This window comes from Manis javanica, chromosome 4, assembly GCF_040802235.1.
Source record: "Manis javanica isolate MJ-LG chromosome 4, MJ_LKY, whole genome shotgun sequence".
NCBI lineage: Eukaryota > Metazoa > Chordata > Mammalia > Pholidota > Manidae > Manis > Manis javanica.
Genome location: NC_133159.1, coordinates 49,940,564 through 49,968,054, shown reverse-complemented (window position 1 = coordinate 49,968,054; position 27,491 = coordinate 49,940,564). Strand labels below are relative to the sequence as shown.

The window sequence follows — 27,491 nt, the reverse complement described above, 5'->3', positions numbered from 1 at the left end:
CTATTTCCCTGTGATTCTTTCAAGAGACATTAGTAACAAAGTCAAATCAAATCATATTTTAAAAATCTCAAAAATAATTACTGGGGTCTCCTATAACAAATCAAGATTTCTTTTGCTAACTTTCTGCTGCAACCTGAAGCTATAGAAAGTAAAAAGGAGATACAGGGGAAAAAAGTAATTTCAACTTGACTCTCTCCCAAATTATGAGATTTACCAAACACTTTGACCAAGAACTTTACAGGGACAGTCATGGAGCAAATGCTGCAGGAATGAGAAGTACAAAGCTGTTCTCTGCTTGAGAAAATTTCTTAAAGGAGATGTTTTAGGAGTCAAGGAGCTACAATATTAATGGGAAGCAGGGGCAAAGGGAGATATTACAATAAACTACATTCTGGTGACAATGGGACGACATGCTGGATTTTTAAAATGGAAAACTGTGACAAGTCTGGGTTCGTGCTTATTGTTGGGAGACTCACTAAAAAATTCAGTATCCTGTGAAAATTATGCCCGGTAAATGCTGCTCTGGACAGCGGGAACTTGTCTGTTGTAGGAGTTTGGGTGCTGTAATACAAGTTGGCAGAGAAGATTCTACTGGTATATCTCTTTCTTCAAGGTATAAAAGTCAAGACCAGAAACTAGTTTCAATAATGTTCATTTATACTCACAATCTGTTTGGAAGAAGCTGTGGAATAAAACAAAGTCTGCACTTTAGTTTTAAAATCCCATATGTGGGCAGGTTAGAGAGGACCATAAAATACACTTAAGTCTGGTTGTTCATATTTGACTTTAGATATTCTCCTGTCCATTGTCACCATTTAGTTCCCAATGACCCATCTTTATTGCTGCTTTGCCATAGCAACTATTATACTAAACCTAAAGGCCACTGGCAGTCTTCATTCATCTATCAGCCTTAAGAGAGCCAGGAGGCTGCTGAAGAGATGGTCATCAAATCTCTGCATATTGATCATTTCCAAAAAACAGCCTAGAAATAATAAAAGCTACAAATTATGGAGTACCTGCTATGTGCTGTGTACTTACAAATATCTCAACTACTTACACTTTCATCTCAGGTAGGTAGGTACTATTATCCTGCCTGTCTATAACTTAATGTCACAGAAACTAGGTATCAAGAGATGTCAAGCAACTTGCTCAAGATCATCCAGCTATTAAGTAGTATTTCAGACCCAGGTCCCTCTGGTCCTAAAGCTTATATGTTTTATAAAACATCACACTCCCTCACAAAGTTTCTCTTGCATAATATAAGAACAGTGTCCTATTTAAGTCAGTAAACTATATTTATAAGTGAAGTCTCACATTTGTTATCTAAAGAAAAAATTCAAAGAAAGGTTGAATCAGCTGCAAAAGATTATGCAAAAAATAAGAAAATTTCTGAAGTATACTAAGAATCATCTTGTCTTACATACAACAGGTTTTTCTTGGCCTTCGTAGGGATCACTTAGGATTTTATTAAGCATACTGAATGTATTATCAGTAATTCTAACAGAACCTCCAAGAAATAAATATTCTAATAGGCTTAGAAGAAGATAATGACCCAGAGATGCTAAGTTGTAAAATAGTAACTATATACATCTAATATTCACAATAGGCCTCTTGCCTAGTCAATGGGTTGTTTTCTCTATAAAACCTTTGGCAGACATAAGCAGAAAGGATCAAAATTCTTCTTTTAAGACTCACTGACATCTTCCAAGCCTAGTTGATAATTATAATACCTCACTTATCCAGAGGTAAAGTCTGATACACACAATTATTTAGAATTCGGTGAGTCTTGACATCAAGAGAGTCCTCTGAGTTAATAAAATCAGCATCAAGATAGTCAACTAAGTAGAGGCATTTAACTCACAGGAAAGTATTAGTCTACAGAAATTAAGAAAAGTATTTCAAGGAAAAGGCTGTGATCAAGCGAGTTGAATGCTATCAAGAGGTCAGGTATAATGAGAATAAATGAGCTCCAGGAGAGTCAGGCACATGGAAGATAAGTGAGAATAGTTTACAAAATCAATGGGAAGTGAAGAAGTAGGGGAAATGGGTGTAGTCAACTCTTTCATGAAATTGGTCTATAGAGGGAAGCAGAAAAGCAGGGTAGTAGCTGTGGGTTGATGGAGGGAAGCAAGGCAGAGCTTTTTGAAGATGAGAGACAGGAAAGTGTGTTTATCTACTGATGGGAAAAGTCCAGCAGTGGGCAGTAAGCAGTGACCCAGACAGAGGATAACCGAGGGAGTGAAGTCCTGCAGAATGTGAGGCCACACCATTAGTACATGGAGGAGCCAGGGTTTGAACTCCAGTGCGCCAGACCTCTTCCTCCTCTCAGTGATTCTCCACCAAGGTGCCCATTTCTGAAAAAGGTTCTGATTATTGATCTACCATACTGATATAAACCAATCATAAGCTGGTTTAGTATAGAGCTTATTAATGATACATATTTTTCTTTAGCCTAAATGCTAACTGCTATTGTAACAGTTCTCTTTAGATTCGGGCATTTCGATTCTCTTACATCTCCAGGTCTAAGAGTAGGTACCCCCAGTCATGGCTGTCCCATCGGTGGTGCCAGCGTCAGTTTCAGTGCCATTTCTCAAGCACGGGATGGAGGTTGAGTACCAGTACAATATTTTGCAAGTCATCTGCCAGAACACATGTATGCTTAGACTCATCTCTTCCAGAGGGAGAGCTATGCAGCACCGCAGCCATCACTCCACAGGCAAGCACAGGACGTCTCTAGGACCTTCCCAGTTGCACCTTGGGATGAGATCGTCTCCAACCATGATGCTAAATAAAGGCTGTGGTGGGACAGATTAACCCCGTGGTTAAAGGACCATTCAGTTCCTGTGGGTATAAATAGATGCTCTTTGACTTGGGGAAGTAGTTCAAGGTACTGCACTCATCTTAGCTTTGTGTTCTAATGATAAAATCCATTAGGGTTCATTCTAATGTAATTTATTATGATTCACAGACTCAACAATAAAAAAAAGTAGAACAGTCTGACTATTTTGACTTTTAACCTTTTTGAGTGAATAAAAACGTTTTAAAATCACTTTTATGATGGAGAGAATAAGATGAGTTAATATATCTTCTGAGGTTTTTCCTTCTTACTCTATAGGCAACCATTTAAAATGAGCTAAAAGGACCCCCAAAAGAATTATCACATCATAAAGAAGTTCAGGTAATTTAAAAGGCTTGCATGTAAGTGATTTCTTCAATTTTTAAAAATGGGAGAATGAAGTAGAAATGATATGGATTATTCAGGAGAAAAGAAACCATGAGTTCTCTAATATATTCCAAATGTTCATTTGTGAGTGAAAATTTACAACCAGAGAGAGTAAAGAATAGACACAAGGAAAATGTTATATCAAAATCTCATTCCTGGGCCAACAATAAACTCTTTTGAGTTTTTAGGGGATTTCTTCTCCTTTCAGGGTAAATACAGACACCCCAGTGTTAGGACTGCAATTCAAAAATTATATTTCATGGTCCATATTATACTTAAAAGTTGGAGATTCCCTACCCATCCCATCCTCCCTCATGCCACCCCATCCTCCCAAGTGTTTATGGAAGGATTGATTTTGGCTCAACAAAGTAATTGCACAGATTCATAGAGGATGGAGAATAAAGAAGAAATTACTGAGAAAATCAAACTATTTCCTTTGTATGAAAAATAAATATAATATAATATAGCATAATGTTTTATTCATTCTGCCTAGATACCCAGCTGAACAGTGAAAAACTCGATCATACGCACGCTGGGTTTTTATCTGCCCTGTCTAATATAGTAGCTACTAGCCATGTGTGGCTACTTAATATTAAATTAATTAAAATTAAATGGATTTTAAAAATGGAGTTGTTCAGCATAACCACACTTGAAGTGCTCAATAGCCATATTTAACTAGCTGCTACTTACGGGACAGTGCAGATACAGAACATTTCCATCCCTGCAGAAAGTTCCATTAGTTCTTGTGTATATACCACCAAACAACCTTTTACTTTTTGGGTTGTGCTGTGGAACAGCAGGTAAAATCTTACATACATATATATGTAATGTGTGTGTGTGTGTGTGTGTGTGTATGCATATATATTTATGTTTATATTACTTTTATACATTTTATATTTGTAAGTTAAAAAAGCAAAATGTATGTACTATACAAATAGAGAATGTATAAAAGGGGAGAAAAAAATGAAAGCCCTTTCTTCCCCATGTCCAAAAAGCCATGGGAGTAGCTCAGTGCTCAAGCTCAGTAAATAACTTAACACATACTTTTCTCCACCTCTAATACGAGTTTCAGTGATATGAAGTTAAGTGCTTATTAAAATATGTTCACTTCTGTCGGTTAAAACTTGCTTGAAAGCTTGGAGTTTAAGGTCCTACTGGTAAAATTTCATATAAGAGATGCATCGTCGTGAAGTTCCATGTTTGGGATATGCTGGCACCAGGGATCTATTAGTCCCAGTGCTCTTTGGATACAAGCAGAGCACCCATCATTTTATTTAAAGTAAAATTGGAAACTGATTGGAACATTTCAGAGGGGGAAAAAGAAATATAATTTTAGGTCTCTTCAAATTGCTTGAACTGTGAAATCAAGTAACGAACACTAGAAAAGGTTCTGTCAGCTAGAATCTAAGCTTAGTGTAGTCAGCATTTTCTTGCTAAACCTTATTACGGCTAAGCATTTGATTTTTCATCTCTGCACTTTGTTTGTCCCCACAAATAAACTACTTTGACCTCCACCCGTTACTCAGTGAAATCTGCTTGCCATTCTTCCATAACGCTATTCTTTGCTTTCAAATGCCTTTGAATCTCTGTGAAAGTAGGAAAATAGAGCTGTGTAATGAACTGAACTGATACCACTTCGTAACTAGGCAGTAATTCATAGTTCAAGCTAGAAGCTACGTAGCAAAAGTAAATGGGGTTTTTTATAAGGCTATGCTTGGGCATGTTGGAAGGGGGCAACACATTTCATCATTTTAATATGAACTTTTTCACAGAAAGAGGCTCCCTCTTGAGCTTTTATTTTATTTTATTTTTATTTTTTTAATTTTTTATTAATGTATGATTGATATACACTCTTATGAAGGTTTCACATGAAAAAACAATGTGGTTACTACATTCACCCATATTATCAAGTCCCCACCCACACCCCAATGCAGTCACTGTCCGTCAGTGCAGCAAGTTGCCAGAGATCCACTATGTGCCTTCTCTGTGATACACTGTTCTCCCTGTGATCCCCCACACCATGTGTACTAAACATAATACCCTCTTGAGCTTTTATTTAATGCAGAAAACTTCTGGCCCTTTCCTTGTAAGAAAACCCTCCCTCTAAAAGAGTCATGCCTTCATTTTAGACAGATGAGCCAACAGGTCCGTTCAAAGCTTAAAAATACTTCATTATTCTGTTATTTTTCTGTATATTCATTATTCTGATATTTTCCAAAACAAAATGAACCACTAACCTCAAATGCAGCTTTATATTGCAAAAGGACCAGTTATCAAATGCAATTAAAACAAAAAGAAAAGGGGAAATAACTGTACATAACTACATGAGTCATTTTCTGAAGCACAATATTTGACAAAATATTTTTTAATATTTATTAAAATATTTTTTATACTGAGGTACGCACAATAAAATGCACAAATCTTAGTGCATAGCTTGATGAATTTTGATATGCATATACAAACCATCCCCCAGATCAAGATATCAACCATTCTCACTATTATTTCCCCTCCTTCACCTATACAAAACAGATTTTTTTAACAGGGACATATCAGAAAAAAATTTCTATGTAAAGCTGCACCTCTCCTGATTAATGCTATACTCAAGAGAAGAAATGGTGCCTGTCTAATTACACTGAATACTTATCTGAGAGGGATATGCAGGGTGTTTCTGTTCACTGTCACTCTTTGTGACAACGTAATGATAGATCCGCTTACTTGTGAGTGCAATTATTAAAAACTGTGCTGTTTTCTTAACTGTCTTCATATCTTGGAAATATTTTATTAAAAATTACTTATCTGACACAAAGGGTAAATTCCTGGCAAAGGTTTTCCTATCAATTAAGTAAATGAGATAGTTCATTCAGTCACAGCCTTTGTTGAATGAATGTCTTATTCCAGTTTGGTGAAATTGATCACCACAATGCTTTTATATTGGAGTTCATGATTCACTCTTTTTTTTCCCCTTGTCTTACTTGTCCAAATCCTAAAGTCTGGTTTTCACTTAAACTAAAAACTGCTCAAGGCCGACATTTTCTCTGGAGTCATGATTTAGCACTTCTCCCTCATATTCACACCTTTTTTTTTTCCCAACACAAGATCCAATTTTATACAGACAACTCCCCACAGAGCCATCAGAATGGCTAGCGATATACCATCGCGTGCAGCTATTTCTACTCATATAATTAACTCTATCCAGCACCTGTTACGAAAAAGTATTTATACAAGATTAAAAACAAAAAACAAACCATGTTGGGTGCTCTAGAAGTAGGCTGGCTACCCTCAAACCAAAGGACTATTTCCATGTGTGTCTAAACAGACAAAACTAGGTTCCTCTCTCTTTTTTTTTTCTTTCACTGACCAGCCCTCAAATGACACCTGTTACCAGCTGAGTTTCTGAATGTGAAAAACAACCAGATATGCATATGGAATGTAAGCTGCTGAACCACTCCCACAAGGGAGTTTATTTCTCTGGCTTTAGTCAACTTAAGACATCTATCAAGTAGTCCAATTAGCAGACTAATGACATTTATAATAAATTATATCTCTGCAAAATCTCCAAATGTGTGATAAGGACATAAATTTGTGACCCAATATAATGATTATGTGTTATAAAGATTTTGTTTTTAAACTAAAGGCCTGTTAAGGCTTCAGTGCTGATGGACAAACTCACAAAAACATCAAGCACATCAAAAGGAGAAAAATGACCAGTTAAGTCTTCTGAGGATAGGATTTCTCTTCTGAAGAGAAAAAAATATTGAGCACAGAAAAAAAAGAACTCTTAAAATTAGAGGCAGATGTTACCACTATGAAGTGATAAATATCAAAGAATGACTGGCCCTGAAAAGCACTTTTACACGTCCCCATACTACTTTTAATCCTTACACATGTATTTTGACATAGAACATTTAAGTGCTGCTGATATCAGGCCCTAAAGAGCATTAAAACACAAGATCTGTTGCATGGCCAGTTTGAGAAACCCTCTCTTTAGTTGGGTTTGCAAAATGGCTGGAAGGCAGATGGCAAATTCTGACTGGCTTTGAGTCCTAAGTAATCATGACATCCTAGAATTCATTTATCCTGGAAGCTAATCACGGCAAAGTGATTTTTGGGTTGGGACAGCTCGTGTGGTAGAGTAATCTGGTGCTATATAGGATGTTCCAGATCAGAAATGGGATATGGGTTGTCATTCCTTGAATTTCTAATGACCTGAGTGCATTTCCACCTATGCAAATGAAAACTTAAACTACCTCTCATTACATACGAAGTGGAAAATCCTGAGAGATTGGAACACTTCTTCAAAATGTTTCTTCAAGAGGTTTGAACCATATTAAAACCCGGAAGGGCTGGAGTATTAGCTGAATGAATCCTGAATGTTCACAGCTGTCTGTAAAGGTTGTTCTCGGCAGTGGGCTGAAGGCACTGGACTACAGCACGGAGTCCTCACTCCAAACAGACCAGAGCACAAGCACCTAAGTAACCCAGTATTTAAACATCTGGGAGTTTCAGAGGGGTTTTTAATTATTAGAAAAGGAGATTGGTAATACTTTACTCTGAAGAGGCAAGTTAGTGAACTCTATTTTAATGGATTCAGTCATTTTACTGCAGTTTAGTTTTTTATCCAATTTAAGAGATGTGTTGAAATGCAGTGACTTTTTTATACCTGAAGTTTTCTATTTGAGAGACACACTCTGTGGCTCAGAGCTGGAGAAAATCCTCTCATTTTAGCACTTGGTATGTTGCTCAGGAATCCATCAGGAAACAATCCCTGATTTACTATGTCGATGTGAGCATTTCTCGTAATCTTCTAGGATGTAATTCACACATCATCTCGAAATGGGTGCCATGCCTTTGATTAATTGATGAGTTTATGATGTATTTGAAGTCCTTGGATGGATAGTTGGACAAATAGGCATCATTGTAATCCTCTGCCAAGCAGGAAAGCAACTGGATGTGCACAGCTGTGTCAGCGGCCACAGTACAGCACGGGCAGAAAAGCTTTCGACTCTGGAGATCTGTGCGGACCAGAAGCTTTCTTACTTCCTTCTCTCCCCTATTCCCCATTTAAAGCCCCTTATTCTGGAGTAGTAAAAAATTACTTTATTAAAAATATTTTGGCTAAAAAAAGATAGGACTTTATTCCCATATAGACCAATGGTGTTATACTTGATTATTTAACATTTAAATAGAATCATCAGTATGTAGGAAAAATATAAACATATGAGGAAGGGAAATAAGTCTACAAATAGTATTATTAGTGATTGGTATCAATTTTTACACATTAAATGTATACACATATGTGCACACATTTATACACATATACACGCACACATCTTAGAACAATGTATGGCCAATAATAAATGCTCAATAAACATTAGCTATTGACTATAAAACACTGATCTACTTAAAATTTCAACAGTATTCCAATGATAAAACATGAATAAATTTATCTTCTTTTGTTAATCAAAGTGTGGCATTACTTGAGTCTATGAAATATCTACATCGTGTTCACAGAATAGAATACAGAAAGTAAGAACACTAAGGAAGTAATTTTTCCCCTTTACATTAGAGGTCGAAACCAGCTTGCATTTGAGTTCTGCAAGTATTTAATAATATTTATAAGATAAGTAAAATTTATTAGATACAGGAAAACCAACACAGCTAACTCCTAGGTAAGTCTGACATCTGTCTATCTTTTATTTCTCCTCTTCCAACTACATTTTCTGGTTATTTTTTCTCTTTGGTGAATGTAATCCCAATTTAGAATAATTTTGTTTTGTCTGAGTCAATATTTGTTTAGAGTCTGCCCAACTATATTACCCACAAGTCAGAACACTGTCTGCTTTAGGAAAGGCAGACCTGAATCCATGGGGGCAGAGAGACACGTTCTGCTGGAGTAGGATGGCACTGCACGTCCTAAGGGTTTCCTAGCATACTGGCTTGCTACATGCTTTTTAGAGATGAAGAAAAGTAAGTCTGATATTATAAAGGGAAGGAAACAGCAACCAACATTTATTGCTGCTCCTTTAATAACAGAAGAGCTGATGAACCAGCTCTTCCAAATAGTCACAGTAGAGGACTGTGGTCTAAGTCAGTGAATAAACTCCTCATCTACATGATTGTTGGCTTCCTTTATACCTTGTATGACAGCCACTGGGTACCTGTTCAACCAGTTCCCCCTCCTTCCCTCACTGGGCTGTAAGCACTTTGAGGGCAAGGTCTGTCTTGGTTTATTTGTTTTTCTCTATCATCCTCTATAGTGTCTTGCATATAAAAGATGGCAGATTTGTACAATGTTTTCAATTTACTTTCACAGTATCTTAAACTCATATAGCATTTCAGAATTTTCAAAGTATTTACCAAAAAATAAGAATATATGATATTTGTATAAATTTTTATGGCTAAGTATACTTTATATATATTAAAAATACTCTATGTCCAGTGCCACATGCAGTACTTGCACACAGCTGGTGCTTAGTAAGTGGGAGCTCCTGTTTTTTGTTATCATCCCATTTGGTCTTTTAACAACTATAAATTAAGAAGGCTGGGTTGTCTTTTTGTCTTCAACATTTACATATGAGGAAATGAAAACTCAGAAGAGTCATATGCTAACAATCCCAGGCTTATTCTTGGCAGAATGCAAGAATTGTAGAGTTTTGATTTTTAATTTGTCCTATTTCTTCTCTATAATACACTCTATTTCTCTCTTATTTTCTCCCTCCCCAGCAAGCCTATGAACATTGTTATGGTGGGAATGAAATTTGCCTTAAAGTTCCTGCTCATACCATGCTACATAAAGCCATACAATATGCCAGCCCATTGCTAACTGAGGCCACAGAGGCTGTGACGGGAATGGGGTAGAGAGGATGATTTCGCTTATAAACCTAAGGTATAAGCTACATCTCTTCCTTTCTTCCTTCTTGAATATTTACATGGTCTTGTTTTCAAACATTAACTCTAAAATTTGGAGATTTGGGTAATTTATTTACTCAGACAAGACTGGCTGAAATGCAGGTCTGTTTTCTTGGGAAACTCTGGGTTCACATAATTGTGCATCTGGGTTTTCTGGTATAACTGGAGTTGCACTCATTCACACAACAAATGTATACAGGGCTCTGAGTCTTGAGCCCTTTGCCCTACTCAGAGGGCAAGATCAGAAATGTGTGGTTTTCATCTTATTATTCATGCAGTTATGCCACAATTATTGAATGGATACCATATGCAGGTACTATGCGAGGCTTCAGGAATATGATAGTAACTTTTTGGACCATATTTTCTCATATATATGTATATCAAACACATACACCCACATACACGAGTATATATGTATGTGTATGAGAGGAGTTTTCTTCTAATAGGTAACCTTTGAGGCTCCAGTTACAATAGGTTGTTACAGGCTCCTTGTTTGGCATTAAAAAAAAGTAATCCTTATAAAGGATGTAAGGACACTTTTGAAGGATGGTTAGAGTACTCGTTTGTAGTTTTCCTGCCATAACTTTTTATTGGGAGAGAATTTCTCTGATAAAGGAGGGTCACCAAAGAACAGGCCCCTTGTTCCTGTACCAATGCTCCCTGGTACACCAGCGTCTAATGAACAGGTGCCAATATTAAAGAGATAATGGCAGAGAATTGTGTCACAGAGTGATGCTTTCCTACTGCTCCACAAATGCATAAGAAAAGTGAAGGAATCGATCCTGTGGCAGTGTTCTGTATTAGAGCAAACTGCGGGAGATTGAATCATTTTCCCTAATATATGCTAGTGCGGCAGAGTGTCCATGATCAGTGTGCCATTGTTACCAGTCCACTGCCTTTTTATTGGCCTTGAGAATGAGCCTCCTCCGATGTGTCTCGACTCTAAGTTTAAGGTGGTAAACTTCCTCCCTCTTACAACTGACGAATGACTGCTGGTGGTCAAATGAGGGCCAGGGGAGGTGGGAATCCAAGGGAGCCTAATATGCAGTTTTTAAAATTACAGTGAATGAATGAACACAAGTCCAAAAATCCAACTGTGGTCCTTGGAGTTGCAACACTGAGCTCTGGTTCTAAATGTCCTGGGCTAGTGGTTGACCAGATGCTTATCAAAATATTCTTCAATAGATGCCTTTTAAAAATGTATTTCTTTACTTACTAACTGTGATAAGAATGGAGAGCATGCTATTGCAGTGCTTAATTTGGACCTTCCAAAGTGAGGATTACTTATACTTAGTCTTCAGGAAGAAGTTTCTCCCTGAAAGTTTTAAAGAAAATGACTATAACTAAACTTGCTACTTATCAAATTTGACCTAAAAACTTTTCACTGAACTAGTTAGAAATTCCAACATCTTGGCTAATGCAACTGTGTCTGTTACTAAAGAGTTACAATCACCATATAATTGTAGGCATGCTATTTATGAATATTTTTCTACATGAGAAAATGAAGCAGCCTATTTTCAGTCACACTACTAAATTTCACTGAGAAGCCTTATAATTTTATGTTGTCACAATGAAAAATTATCTTTACTTCTGCTGAAGCTGACTTATATGTTCCTTATATGACTTAGCACACATGTGACTGATATGTGCTCAGTGTAGGTGAGGTCCAAATGCAGGAAGTGTTGTCACTCAATAATCCCTGAAGCCCACTGGACTCTTGGATGAGTCAATTCTGGGGACACAGACAATCTGAGAAGGTTCACAAGACAGCCACAAAGTACCTTGCAACTTAGGAAGAAAGATATATGAAGAACACTTAAATGTATATTTACTAATGATTAAAAGGCTAAGAGACATCAAGTCTCACTTTCAAGTATGTGAATGTTTTTCACTTGGGTTCCAAACAAAACCCAGCTTCATTGCCACCTTATAAGGAAAGTGTCCCTAATTCTGCAAAGGACTCTTTTACTCCCGCAGTACTTAATCCCATCTTTCAACCACCAGCTGGGGAAGGTCTGTCTCCCTTATTAATTCTAATGGTATCTCACATGATTAGAGAATATTAACTTTTACAAAAGTCTTTGGCACTTGGAGAAGGAGTTCCAGTTCATTATCTCATTTGATTGTTGTAACTTTAAGACAGAGGTAGGGCAGAAACAATAGTTCCCATCTTATAGACAGTGACTGACAACTGAGGAATTTAGTTTGCCTCCAAGGACAGACTTGGCAAGGTCACTTCTGTCCCTACTCTATATGGCACATAGCCACACTCACTAAAGATCTAATGACTTGGCTTGACTTAAATTATACTGATTAGATGTCAGCCATTCTTCATGCATTTCAACTGGAGGAAGATAAGAGAGACAAGAGAATTCTCTTTCTTGTAGTGAGCTATCTAAACATGGGGTGAGTCACTTTATGAGGGCACCATATTCTCTGATCTGTTTGAAAACAGGTTAGATGGCATTAAATGCATTCCTGCCTAAAGTAGGGAGAAAGGTTGGGGAACAAGACACTGAAGTCGAGGTCCCATCTGGACAAAAACTGAGTGGTGAGAACCCACATGAAGGAATAGATCAGTGCTTTTCAATCCCTGATGTGCATAAATAGCACCCAGAGATCTTGTCAAAATTCAGGTGGTCTAGGAAGGGTCTGAAATCCTGCATTTTTAACAAGCTCCTAGGTGGTACCATGTTGCTAGTCCTTGGACCACATTTTGAGTAGCAAGATCAGAACTCACATATGACAGAGACCTTGTTGTGTCTTAGATGGCGGTTCTTTATAGTTGGATAAGACAAAATCTGATCTGGAAATCTGTAAAACTTAGACATAAATCAGGGAGGTGACATAAAACATTTTATAAAAGATTCATTATAGGGATTCCTGATATAAACCTTGTAATAATGAATTATCTTAAAAAACAATAAGCAGTATCTTTTTTTTTTAAAAAAAAAGGCATGATTCACTTAAAGGAATACTGTTTAAGGTAAGGGATACATGTAATTAAGTCTGCTACACTACTACTTATCAAAAAGGACTGTGGTTGAGAATCAGTAATCATTTTGCTTACTATTTGTTAATAAGTGGACTTGACTGAATAACAGCTGACAGATTAAAAATATAGTAAACATCAATTCTGAGAGGTTTATTGGTGGGAAATTACACTTTCAGATTTATTGAAAGCACCCTAAATTCTCTGCTTTATAGGCTTCATTCATTCAGTCAATATTCATCGAGTCCCTGTTATGTGCCGGACACTGGTACAGATGCTGGGTGTACAGCAATAGGAGAGCCAGACTAAGTTGCTCTGCTTGAGGAGAGTATATTCTAGAGGGTGAAGAGACAATAACAGCAGGCAGGGGTGTGAAGAAAGGAAAGCAGGCTTATGATTATAGAATGATGGAGGAGAAACAGCAGCTATTTCAGATCACAGGGAACCTCGCTGATGATGTTTTATTTGCACAAATATCTGAATGCTAAGGATTATGGGCAACAAACCTACTTTGGTAACAGTTAATACTATTTGCTTATATGTGGTGTCCTACATGTATTTAATAATCTACCTTCCTTCTCTTTCCTAGGTGGCGTGACAAGGGTTTGGGATAAAGAGGGTGGGTGAGCTGTCAGGTCTTTCTGATGAGCTATTTTGTTTTTTACTATTATGTTTTCAATTTCAATCCAAGCTCAGGATGTGAGACTGAAAATACAAGCATAAATGTTTATGTAAAAAGAGGTTACTGAGTAAGGAAGACAAAACTCATACTCTGAAATCAGATTTAGGTAAAAATGTGGATTCTGGATCCACAGGTTTACTACCTGTGTGGCCCTGGGCAAGTCACTTAACATCTTATAATTCTCAGTTTTCATTTCTACAGAGACAAGATCATTCTATCTTGCATAAGTAAGGGTAATTTAAAAAACCTGGTGCACAGTAGGTACTCAAACAATTGTAACTATAATTTTTACCATAGATATGAAAGTGCCATGCGTGGTGTTGAGCCAGTGTAGGTGCCTGCCTCTTATTTCCTTCCTATTTATTTGCATGATTAGTTTCTCTGCAATTTTTAATTTGTGCAGATAAACAAGAGTTGATGGTATGTGCATTTTGGCTTGATAGAATTTCATAGGACTCATTTCATCAGTGCATGATTAGCTAGCTTCAAAGCTTCAAATTGCACCCTGTTTTGAGATAACTGGGAAACGAAACTAAGTGGAGGGAACAAATGCAGCATTGTAAGAGAAGCAAAAGTCAGCTTGAGGTTGTCTGATGTTTTTAAACTAACATCATCTTTAATCTTCTATGCCCTTCTTCCCAGATAATAAGAGCTGTGCACTAAAAGTGCTGAGATAAACTAATGGGGAACAGGATACTACAAAAGACGTTTGAAAGAGCCCATGTAATTTACTGCATGTCTGGTTTGTTTTACTTTCCAAAGCCTTCCTGTTGCTCAAGGAAATTTGTCTCTTCTGGCAACCTTCGGCCCTCTTTTGGCTGGGAGTCCTGAAAAAGCATTTGAGGGCAGGTAAACAGATGCAAAGCTCTCTAAGTGAGGAGTAAGTACAGGCCTTGCTTCCTGTGGCACATGTGAGGCACAAAAGTTTCCTTTAGTATTTGTTTGAGAGAATTATCCCAAATGCAGGCAACCCAGAGGCTGCTGGTGCATTCAGAGATACAGAACTCCCAACATGTTCTGATGGTGATTTACATGAGTGAACCACTAAAAGCCTCCTACTCAATGAACTGTACCTCTGGGGAAAAGCCATGCAGGCCCGGATCAGTGTGGGAACAACATAAGGGTGTTCTCTGTGCCAAAAAGGGGATTGGGCTAGATGGAAAATCCCCAAAAAGGACCATCTGGCAGCATAAATTACCCATTTAAAATGGCTGGTGTGAGTTAATGACACCAAAGTCGCCACGGACATGTACAACATCTTTCTGTTGAGTTTTAAGGTCCCCTCAGGCCCCGTTTCAATTATGACTTTCTATGCTGAATATGGCCAAATGTAAATTCATCCTCTGTCCTTGCCCCCCACCCTGCAATGTACCATGGCACTGCATTTATCAGCAGTGAAATAGGGATAGGAAATGGAGAATCAGTCCAGAAATATACATACGTATTTATACACGTATATTTCTTAGAGCAATCCCCTATAATTACACATAATACATGTAGTACAGTTATCCTCCCTCTATATATCTACCACCTCCCCAAAAGGATACAGCCATAAACTTTAGTTATTAAATGACTGCAAGGGATAGAGGTATTCAGATGTTAAAATTTAGGATCATTGGAATCAAAACATGCAGATGCGGATAGAATTATTCTGAATGAGTCGGTTGGTTGGTCAACATCCCTATATTCAACCCACGTCCACTATCCCCAGATATGCCCCAAAGAAATCTACTTAAGGACCCAGAGAACAGTTTCCTGGCGGAGGGGTTTCAGGTCCCTCAACACAATAAAACAGCTTCAATATGTCTAAAACTGCATGAGTCTACTAATCCAGCACAATGTTCCAAACCTATGTATGTGATTCTGATTTTCACTGAAGCAGGTAAACTGGTGAGGACTCTAATGAGCCTTTTTAAAAGGGTTCAACGAAGTCTTACATCTTTTAATTTTTTAACAGCACATAAACTTTTCATTGGCACTGTACTGAGGCTGTGCTGATAATGCAGCAGTGGTAATGCGCTGTCAGCATCTCCCTTTTCATTTTGGCCTGGGTTTACTTCTTAGCCCCTTAGGGTGAACTGGCATGATCATGAGTGTGGAGTGGTGCTGATGGGCGACCTCACAGGATGGGCTGGTGCCACCCCATGTGCGGTGTTGGTAATAATCAGAAAACAGTGATGCCGGAGGCTCGGATCCCCATCCTGTGCTCCCGTACCGCCATATAATGGCCTCTGAGTCTGAGTCCACCCTGACTGTGACTTCCTGGAAATCAAGGAGTCACCGCCTTCCCCTTCACCCTTGAGTTCCCAGAACCAGGCGCAGTGTCTCATCCAAAGTTCCTGATGAAGGCTGCTGAATGAGTGAATGCATGAATGAGTTTAGTGAGAGGATTAGGTAGAAGCAAGGCAAAGTGAAACTTGTGCATTTTAGTAAAGGGAGCAAGATAGAGGACTCAGCCATCGGGCCCTGAGTTTTGTTTTATTTTGAGTTATTATACAGTAAAACTGCTTGGGAGTTGGGGTGAAAGGTGTATGTTCCTATGAACGTTAACACCTGAATAGATTCCTGTAACCACAACTAGTTAGGATACACGATAGCTCCATCACCCCCCAAGATCTCCTTCATGCTATTCCTTTATATTCACACCCTTTGAGGACTGTCTTTTGATATATATATACATATAAGGTAGGAGAGAGAGGAGTTAAGATTTGAAGACAGATAGGGGTTAGTTCAGAGATCTTCCTGGTGATTGCCTGTTCTTTTAGGGAATTACTCGGAGACATGGGTTGGGGAGAATGGTCAGAAAACATTTTTTTCAAACTTACTCTGTGCTAGGTATAATTCTGAGGCGGGTTATAATATGTTACTTAATTTAACACTGAAATAGCTATTGGAATAGCTCCTAGGTGGTGGTAAGTTGCTAGTCCTTGGACCACACTTTGAGTAGCAAGATCAGAACTCACATATAACAGAAACCTTGTCGTGTCTTAGATGGCTCTTCCTTACAGTTGGATAAGACAAAATCTGATCTGGAAATCTGTAAAACTTAGACATAAATCAGGGAGGTGACATAAAACATTTTACAAAAGATTCCTTATAGGGATTCCTGATATAAACCTTGTAATAATGAATTATCTTAAAAAACAATACAGCACTATGTTTTTTATGAAATGGGGACACTTAGGCTCAGAGGGGTTAGGTAATTTGCCCATAATCACACAGCCAGCAGGAGCTGGAGCAGGATTGCATTCTGCCTGTCTACCCCAAAGCCCATGCTCTATCTCCTCTATCCATTTGACTTTACATATTGAGGCGAAGGCACTAGAGAAGATTTCCCCTTGTCCATGTGGAGGTTAGATATTGAGAAACATTTCAAAAAGCTTCTACTATGAGAATTATTCACATTACTCTCAAGACTGCAGAGCCCAAACCAGACCATCCAGGAGGAAAGACAGTCAGTCATGATTTGCTCAGTTCACTAAAGATGGGCATAAATACAGTTGCTCCATTTAAACAGAAAAACAATCATGAGATATCCAGTAATAGGAACAAATTTAAATGTCTCCTCATTTTATAAAAACCCAACTATGAACTGGAGCACAGGGAACTCATTCTCTTTCTAACACTACCAATCTAGTTGAACAAGCTGATAGGTTTTTGTTTAAGGTTAAATAAAAGATGACCCAAAAAAACCAATCCTAAAAGGCAGTCAGTCAAAAACAAAAGCAATGGCAAATGGAACACTGGATTGTAGTGTAGGTGAGACCCTGTCAGTGCCGGAATCCTACACCACTCCCCCAGTTGCGCATGTCAGCTCACCCGCTGCGTTAGACTGCCACCCTCTTATTAAAGCAGCATTCAGGTACAAACAAGTGTTCATGGTGAAGAAAGCAACTGCTTTGAGCTCGCTGTCTCTGCATGGTACGGGCCCCCACGTGCATTTTAGACTTCACGGTGTTGGCCCCGTGCCCATTCCCACCCTGCTTACCTGGCTCCACTTCATGCCAGCCACTGGACTGACTGCCACTTCCCGGGGAGCGCCCTTGGCCTGTGTAAAATGGCTCTTCACCGGGACTGTCCATTTCATCCTCCACAGACTTGAGGCGCTTTGTGGAGCTGAAATAATAAATGGGGATATGTTTAAAAACCACCCAAACCACCTTTCTCTTGGATATTGCATCTCTGGTTGAAAGAAAGCCAAGGGAGGATGCAGTTGGGCAGCCCAGTGTAGTTCTAGGGCTGTTCTTAGGCCCTTGTTGAGTTTACTGAGTCCCTGGATGTGCACCCGAATCTTGGGTCTGTGTTCTAAGTGTCTGGGCTGGATTTTCCCTGTCACTCCCATTGCTGTGGCCCCTGCACCCCATTCCCTCTCCCTCTGAGGAACTGAGTTGGCTCTTGCTCCTGTCTCCACCTGAACTGTAGGCCGTAAGACCACATCTCGCACCTCCTCCAGCTGGGCTGGGACATGGCCATCAGCACTGTTCCCAGAACATCAATCCAGTCCCTTCTGGCACCTCAGAAAGGATAAAAATCAGGGCCCATGACCATTCAAGAAAAGCTTTGATTGCTTTTTTTTTGTCCATATTTTCTCTCATCTTCCCCTCAGACCTGTTCATTCAAAAAATATTCACTGCACGGCTACAGTGGTCCAGGTACTGATGCAGACACCAGAGGAAGGAGTGCGTTGCCCTGTGAGGGCAAGGGACTGGGCTGGAAGAGGAGCCTGGTGATTTCTGATGCTTCCCTCTTTTTATGCCTCCACAGAGATGACCAAAATGAAGTTCTGGATGGTTTTATTTCTGGAGATTTTTTATTTTTGGAGAGGCCTGTTTGAGAAACTTCTAGAATGTATCCCATTTCTTCCAGTGAAGGACTGAATTTTTTCCCCAATGTGAGGCTTCAGGAGTACAAAGGCGGTGAAATGCTACATGTTGCCAACACATTCTAACTGTCTTAATTGATTCTGTCACTAACATGCCACCAGAAGAGGTACATTTCATACCTCACGGGAGTGCTTGTTGGGAAAACTCTTCTTTATATGACAGGGTATAGATGTTTAATGTATTTTCATTTTTCCAGCACTTACTGTGTACCTCCTATGTGCTAGGGGCTGTGCTAAATGCTGGGATATGGAGAGGAATCAGACCAGCCTGTGTCTCTGTGGAGCTCACAGTCTAGTGGATGGAGACAGAGAGGTAAATAGAATTAGAAAAAGAGAAACACAAGTAGTATGATATAGGATGCAGCATATAGGAGATTCCTTGATGGAGGAAGAAAACAGTAATACATCTGGGAGGTCAGGAAACACTTCCCCATGAAGATGGTTTCTGGGAAGAAGATGGTTGTCCATAAGAGTGGGCATCAAGGAGATGGGACAGAAAGAACAAAAGGGCAGAGGTAGGTTGTCATTCAGCTGATGTACCACTCAGGCAGCCATTTTCAATGTTCAAATATTGAAATACTTCTTTACCAATTAGCAAAGTGCCATTAACTCAAGCCCTGCAAGTTTCCCTCAGCCTTGCCACCCCATCTTTGGCTCCAGAACACCCTCATGATTCAAAACGAAAGGGTTAATGTCTGGTGCATCAGGAGCTTTCCAGGACTTGGCCTGAGCACTGTGGCAGGCAGCATCTGCTCTAATTGGTCTGTTCATGTCACGCCAGTTATCGGGTATTTTGAACATCACTCCCAGGAGGGAGGCACATATCAGGCAGAAACAACATCATGCAGAGAAGTGCCAAGTGTTTGGTGTGGCTGAAGCCGAAGGAGGGGCACAGAAAAAGAAGCAGGTAGAGGTTAGAGAAGATACTTTATTTCTGTACTTTATCATAGAAGCAATGGAGACTCCCTGAAAAACTTGTAAACGGGGAGTGATGTCAGAGTCATACTGAGAAGAGTCACTCTGGCAGCTGTGCAGATTGACAGCTGTGGAAAAGCACAGGGAAAAGGAGAGGGTGAAACTTAGAGGCAGGAGACAGGTAAGAGGCTAGCACAGCAATCTGAATAAAAAAAACACTGAGGGCCCAAATTAAGGCAAGAAATTCTATTTATTAAAGTTGGTATTCCAATGTTCTTGGCCTTTAAGTTCTATTCTCATTAAAGCCAGACCACAGGAAACGTTTCTGTAGCATGCTAGCTTAATACCCAAAGGAACCTTAAGAAGTTTATTTAATGTTCTTTGCTTGGCTTTCCTAGAAATTCAATGAAAACGAGCAACTTGAAGAACTCTTCTTTATTTTATGTGGCACTGTATCTTATAGAAATCCTTTGCAAAAGGATATATGCAAAAAAAATTCCTTCTAATACATGAAACCAAAAAAATAAAGTCCCTTTGAGTGAATTTCTATTGTTTCCTTTTTTTAGAAAGCACAGATCATATAATCTAGTGCTTCCTCTTCTTGCTTGGCAGCCAGGAATCTCAGGACTAAATGTAAGACATAACTCTGGGCTCTGGTTCTTGATATTACAATCTCTCTTATCTTTCCATATGGTTTCTCCTTCTACATTTAGTATTAATAATTCTGTTTTAAAACTGAAAGCCTTTTGAAATCATTTTGAAAGTTGGAAGAATACAAACTAGAAACAAAATAAATACTTCCACTATGTTCCCTGGCAAATAAAATGCAAGACTTATATATTCTGATGGGACTGTCGGAAATGTGGGGAAAAACATATTTTCATCTCTGGTGCCTACCACAGAGTCTGGCTAATAGCAAGAACTGTTGATTTGGGCTACTGGCTTAGAATCAGCCCCATGAGTACTTGTGAAAGGGATTCACCCAAGTGTCATGATTCAATGCGACCCAGTCCAAAAGACTGACTTCGTTGCCCATCATTCTCCCTTTATTAATATTGTTCTGAGTTCTAAAGCATTTGGTTTCCTTGGTGTCCTTCACTGAAATGCAAATATTCCCATGCAGTTTCAAATTCTAAAGGTGAAAGAGTCTGTAGTTACTAGCTGACACCTTAGTTGAAAGCAAGGAATTCCAGTGATTGATACAGGATAAATGTCTGGCGGGTAAAGGGGAGAAAAAGATCCAGGAGTGAAGAAAGTTAGAAATGCTAGGATGGACCGGTGGTGTGCTTCCAAGACAAAGTTCACTGACTTTCCAACCTTGACAGTTGCTTTATCTTGGTGAAGTTCCTTCAGATGAAAAAGTAGATTTCATCCTAATTTTACACTATCCATTCTATGATTTTAGAGATGTTTATTATGAAGGGGTTCAGAACCTACAGTTAAATGCCTATTAACCTCCTTTATTATTATTTGTTAATTTAGAAATGAATCAGTCATTGATATTGGTTTCTTGCTCTTGACTTTCTAACGCACTGGTCCTATTCTCCTAGAAACATTTAAGGAACACAGGAAAATGCCAGCAAGATCTTTACGTAAGCTTGAGAATACATACTCTTCTAAGTAAAGACACACCATTTCTTCTTGTGTTCCTAGCAATTCTATCCATAAATTAAGGTAAGACTACTACCTTAATTTCAAATATTTGCTTAATTCCAACTATTAAATCCTAGAAACCTTAGTTTGAACCCAAAAAACTGCAAAATGCCTCTTTCCTGAGTGTTCATAGTACCTTGAACTAAAAATTTCCATTTACTTCTCAGTCTCTACCATTAGATTGTAAACTCCTGTAACTTGACTTTTTATCCACTGAGGACAATATCCTAGTACCTAGGAAAATATCTCTGATAATTAATAAATGTTAGTGGATGAATTGGGAGACTCAGTCACTGTCCTCTAAGGGACTTCCAGGGCTTACTAGTTGGGAGCAGGACCCGGATGTACCTGGAAGATGGTAATAATAATAATTCAACATAGCAAATGCTAAGTACCCAGGAAAAGTAGAGATGCTAGATATGCATTTTTTTGGGCTTCATATTCTATTGCCCCTTACTGAAAGAGTGAGCCCCATTCCATTCCTAAGAGGATTCAGTGTGAAAATAACATGCTTTCTGAAGTTCTGATAGACCAGAATTTGAATATAGACTCTGCCATTTACTATGTCTGGACCTTGGGCAAATTACTAACTTAACTTCTCTGAGCCCTGGGTTGATCCACTGTTAAGTGGCAAAACTCTCTATATTGTAAATTGCTGTGAAGATTAGATTATGTCAGGGATACAAAGCACCTAGTATGGAATATGCCACAAAGCAGGCTGACCAAGTAATATTGGCACAGTGTGAGCAAATATGGATTGGTTGATGAACTTTTTTATATGTAAATCTAGGGTACTCTTCTGGGCATTTTTCTAACCTGTGTACAGATAATTCTGCTGAGTCTATATATCTAATGAATAACTTTAAAAAATCATCCTAGGAGAGCCTAATGAGAGTAAAACAAACATATTACTGACTTATTAGCTACTGCTGCTGTTTATAATTAGCTCCTTATCAGGGTTAGTTATTTGCAGAACACAAGAATGACACTAGCCTTTTAAGTGACATTAATAACCAGGTTTCCATGCAGAGTCACAGGTTTCAGGTTTCAGAACAGAAGGCAACAGAACAGCTGGAGAAGTCTAAAGGATGGGGGTGAGGAGCCCTGTTTGGGACGTCAGCAGTACATGCACAGCACACGCATCAAAAACAAACAGCCCATCAACTCTTAAATGAATCACTGCCCACAAGTGTTTGCAAAGCTTTTTCCTGTTGACTGAGTGCAGTTCTACATGGTGTCTCTCCCATCAGCAAACATCCAAAATTCTCAAAATGTATAAACACCCAAATGTGTTCACAATCTCATTCTTTTATTATAAATGTACTATGGATTTGATACCTTTTCCCCACCCCCCACCCCCCCGTTTCTGAAGAGCTGACACTACAGTGAACTAAAGGGAACATTTAAACAACATGAAAGACGATGGTAGGATTTGGTGGTTATCTCTGGGAACTAACTGTTTCTCTAACTGTCTTCAAGGCATTACTAATGACAAAGCTGACTTTTTTATTTTTAAGTAACAATGATTAAAATACATAAAGTCAAGGCAAGAATGAGTCTATACCAGAGAAAATTTCTATAACCTGGCCTTTATTTTAAAACATAAACTCTAGTACCTGCTTTAGGGAGAATATACCTCTGTCAAAGGTTTTTCTGCAAAGCACACAAATATTAAAGATTGCTCGGCACCATTCTTTTCTTTGCTGTCACAGTCCAGTGCGAAAGCCAATTTGTAACAGAATACTGTGGGTTTAATGCCTGATCCCTTTCCCTCTGGTGCAGGTTATCTAGAGACAACAGGATGTTGCAAAACGCTTCATTTTGACTTTGGCTTTGTGGCCTCAAGGGGACCAAGAACCCTGGAATCGTTATCAGGTTGTGCTCTTCCAGCTTTGCTTTTTTAAAGGTCTCTGGGTGCAGTGGAGCTTATGAGCCCGCCCCACCCCGCCAGAGGACTGCTTTCACTCCTATAACCTCACACCAGGATGTCAAATAGGTTTCATCCCATAGTGTGACTCCAATAGACTGGATTTTGAGACCTTTGGTGGCTCAGTAGGAAAAGAGCCAACACTGAGCTATAACGTCTTCTGTGGGACATGCGGACTGGGACTGATGTCACCATTTTTTTTGCCAAACAAGCCAAGATTCATGCCCTTTTCCCTAGTCAAGCCCTGTTAATTTCCCAAGGACATGCTATGTTCATCTACCCATTCTCCAGGCCTTTGCTCACGCCTTCACCCCACCCAGAGGCCATTTTTTTTTTCCTTTTTGTCTTGCCAACTCCAGCCAAGGTTTACAGCTGAGCACAAGTCACTCTTCTGGGATAGAGCCTTGTTTAACTATTTTTAGCCTATGCTCCACAATTAGCTCACTGTTTTATTACTGTCTGATATATATTTCTCTGTGTATGTGTGTGCATGTGTGTGTAAGATACAGAATATATATATGTATTTTTGCTGCATGTGCATTTGCAAAGAAGTGGCTGAACCCACTTCTTTAGTATTATTTACTACTATAGGCACATTGCAAGGGCCTAGCAAGTCCAGAATTAAAATCAAGGTGTGTAACTATGAAGCATAACCTCTTTAAGAGCCAACAATAAAATTACCTGGTAGAGGATGTGCTGGGTAAAGACCTCCTCATTGCTCCTGGACTCATGCTGTAGTATGAAGAACTTTCCAAATCTGAGAGAGAAAAATTTGGGCCAGTTCCTGCAGCTATTGGTGCTAGAATAAACAACAACAACAAAAAAAGGAACCATCAGTTGCCTTTATTCTGTGAATAAAGGATCAGTGAGATATTTCAGTGTTGCATTTAACACATTTTATTCTTGAATTTATATGTAAGCTTATCCAAAACAATCAGTAATAAACTCTGACCTCAAAAGAATGTTGAAATTAAAAATCATATACACCAGAAAGACACATTTTTTTCCCCTAATACACCTTTTATTTTTTGCCTTTTTGCAATGGTAAATTGCCACCAAGGTTGAACATTCCTGGATGCTTTTAACAAAAATACCTCTATGTTTTTCTCTGAATCTTCTCTTGAATGACCAACCAAAATATTTCCTGGGATTTTCTGACTTTGTCTGATTCTGATAGCTCCTACTCATCTGTACTTGGGAATTTGTCTTAACCTACAAATTCATCTTTCTAGGCTGCCCATTCCCAGTTCCTAACAACGAGATATGTGTGATCCCTCTTCATTCTGAATCAGCTCAGCACCTGTATAGGATTTTAGTTTGCTATTTGTCCCACCTTCTCCTTTAAGGCAGGGTCTTCAAACTATGACCCCCAAGCCAGTTTTCATAAATAAAGTTTTACTGGAACACAGCCACACCCATTCCTTTAGGTATTGTCTCTGTTTCTACACTATGACAGCAGAGACAAGTAGCTGCAACAGGGGAACATGTGGCTCACAAAGCCGAAAATACATATATAGAATTTGCTGACATCGAATTGAAGAGATTGTTAAGGATAACTTGACTGTATGTGATTTTCAGAGCTGACCTTAGTGTGACATGAATTTCCTGTGTTTTTTATGAACTGGAGCCTCCAGATACCTTGTTTACAGTAGTAGCTTAACAATATTTTTGAATGAACAAATAATACCTATAAATCTTGTAAAACAATTCTGTAAAATTAGTGATGCAACTATATTTGTGCAAATCTCTTCTTTTGAAAGATCATGCAAAACGGGAGCAAGAGATGCATATATACTCCTGTACTGAGGCACTGGTTTGAGAGTTAAGCCCAATATATAAGCGGATATACAAATAAATTAAATAAGGGCTAATATCCATACGCAGAGAGGATAATTAGGAATATCATGAACCAGGAATTTCATTCTTTCAACAAATGATTGCTAAGAGTTTGCTATTATTAAGAACTGTGCTGGGTAAGGAAGACACTTAGATAAAAGACATGATGCCTACCCTGAAGGGAAGGATGGCAGGATAATTTCAATACAGTCTGGTAAGTTCTTTGCCAGAGTTATTCCTAAATTGATATGGCTACAAAGAAGTAGGTATTTAACCCAGTTGGGAGTAAGAGGTTTAAGGTTGTAAAAGGGCCTCAGAAAATGTGATACCTGGGAAGAATGTTAAAAGGACAAAGGGGAATCACCCAATAACTTGGTATGATGTGTTATGCAGCACACGGAGAAAGAGTGGAGAGGCAAGGTAAGGTCGTGAGGAGTCTGGTAAGTTTCCTTAAGGAACATGAATTTGAGTCCAGCTGATTTCCAAGCTTGTAAGTTATTAAAGTGCTTATCACTCTACTATCATTGGGGGCAGCTGGGGTTACAGTACCAGCATCTGATATAATCCTTGACACTAGGAGGCAGTTAGCAGGCATTGGTCAAGTGGACTTGATTGCTAGTCAAAGGAGAGCCAATGAAATATGAGAATGCATCATCAAATTTGTCTGTATAACCTAGAAACATCACTCTGTCATGAGGGGAGTTGGTAGGGGCGGGGGTGGCAGTCAAAGATTATAAATCAGTAAAAACATAGAGACCAGTGGAGTCATTTAAATAAGCTAAAACAGAGGTAAGATCTAAATTCAAGGGATGGGGAGAGGAACCTGGTGTAAGTTTTTTAGGAGTTAGAATCAATAAAATGTATTGACTTCTTGAGTGTAATAATAATGGAAAGAGGGAGTGTGGGATGATTCCCAAGATTATTGCTTGGAAAAACTGGGTGAATTGTTGTCATACTAAAACTATGGAATCAAGGAAAGGTATGAGGGGACATAGTAATTTCTACATGTTTATTCTTATAAGTGTGATATAGTAATTTCTAAGAATAAACATAGTTGTTTGATTAATAGCAATGGCTGAACCTTAATCATAATGGCCATTATATAAAAACAGTTCATTGCTAAGAAATGGAAAACTCTGAAATTCACATATCTTTTTTGAAATTCAAACATGTCTCTTAATGACAGGCTGTAATGGAGGAAGAGCCTTTAGCTTGAAAACAAATGGTTAGATTTGACAGTACGTGCAAGCAGAGCTCTAATTAACAATTTTGCTAGTCATTCCTTAATTTTATTTTTATATTAAATTTATTTGCATAATTTCCCCCTTTATTTCATAATATTTTATGTATGACATAGGCCATGGGGATGGGGTGGGGAAGAGATTACTCAAATACGGGCCTGGATCACCCACCATGCCTCTTAGTAGCCTGACATATAATAGGTAGTTGTTCATGTTTGTGCCTCCATGGAGCTTAGAGATTCACACACCTCCCATTAATAAAAGAAGGAGGACAAGGCTGATCAGTACCAAGGATCTCAGTTTAGATTTTCTTCACAAGTTTCGGGATAGGGTTGAGGATCAGCTGGATGGAGCAGCTGCTTCATTCCTGAGCACCAACGATACCCCATGACTCCCACTCCCCCACTCTTGGAAGGAGAAGCAGAGCAAGCTGTGAGTGAGGCAGGCTTGTCTGGACGAGAGGAGAGGTCTGAGACATGATGCCTAATGGGCAGCATCCAGATGCACTTGTATTTAGTACTTTATCTATCACATTCTATGCTAGAAAAATGTCTTTTACCTTGAGCCTCTTTTTAAAATGTCAAGGGAGCTGGAAAAGGTAAAGCAAGAAAAATACACGCATAAATATGGTGTGCCCAACTCTCAGAGAGATTTAAAAAATCATTAAGCCCACAGATATGTTCCCTAACTTGCCCATATATTTATTTCCTGTGAACCACTTAGTACACTGTATTTGTAATTGGGCCAATAGCATGAAGTGGCCTGGCAGCACTGTGATGCTTCCCAAAGCTTCTCTTGGGCCTGTGGTGAGGAATGTCAGGATTTGACATATTGGTTACAAGTGTCTTGGATGTTATAACATCACTGAATTTCTGAAATGAGAATGGGTTTCACAACCTGGGTTAAATAATCCTAATAAAGCACAGACCCAAACTCTGCCTTCTTCAAAGCTGTCTTGTAAGGAAACATCTGCAGCTATCCCATGCAGATCAGCCTAGTGGGAGGGACTTTGATTAGTGATGCTATGACAGCTCAAGGGAAAGCCTCACCCCAGCTGGTAGGGGTCACTATCCAAGTGTCCCTGCAGGGGGTTGGGCTTTCTCAGTGTCTTCTAAGCTGGAGAACAGGAAGACCCTTTGACAGGTAACCAAGAACTCAAAAGGTGGGCTTCTGGCAGGCTTTTCTGAGTACTATGGAGCCATGGTTTGATTAGCTAGGTTTCATAAGTTAG

General features: G+C 38.9%; 1 protein-coding gene across 13 annotated transcripts in view; it reads right to left on the bottom strand.

The window, feature by feature from the left end:
* The window catches only part of NFIA (nuclear factor I A), a 542,941-nt gene that overhangs the window by 80,202 nt on the left and 435,248 nt on the right, over positions 1-27,491 (bottom strand). For all 13 annotated transcript variants that reach the window (XM_073234026.1, XM_073234025.1, XM_073234033.1 and 10 more), the window contains 2 exons: positions 23,865-23,982; positions 17,795-17,922 (listed from right to left, as the gene is read on the bottom strand). In XM_073234026.1, the coding sequence (XP_073090127.1) occupies positions 17,795-17,922; positions 23,865-23,982 (246 nt within the window). The remainder of the gene's footprint in view (positions 1-17,794; positions 17,923-23,864; positions 23,983-27,491) is intronic.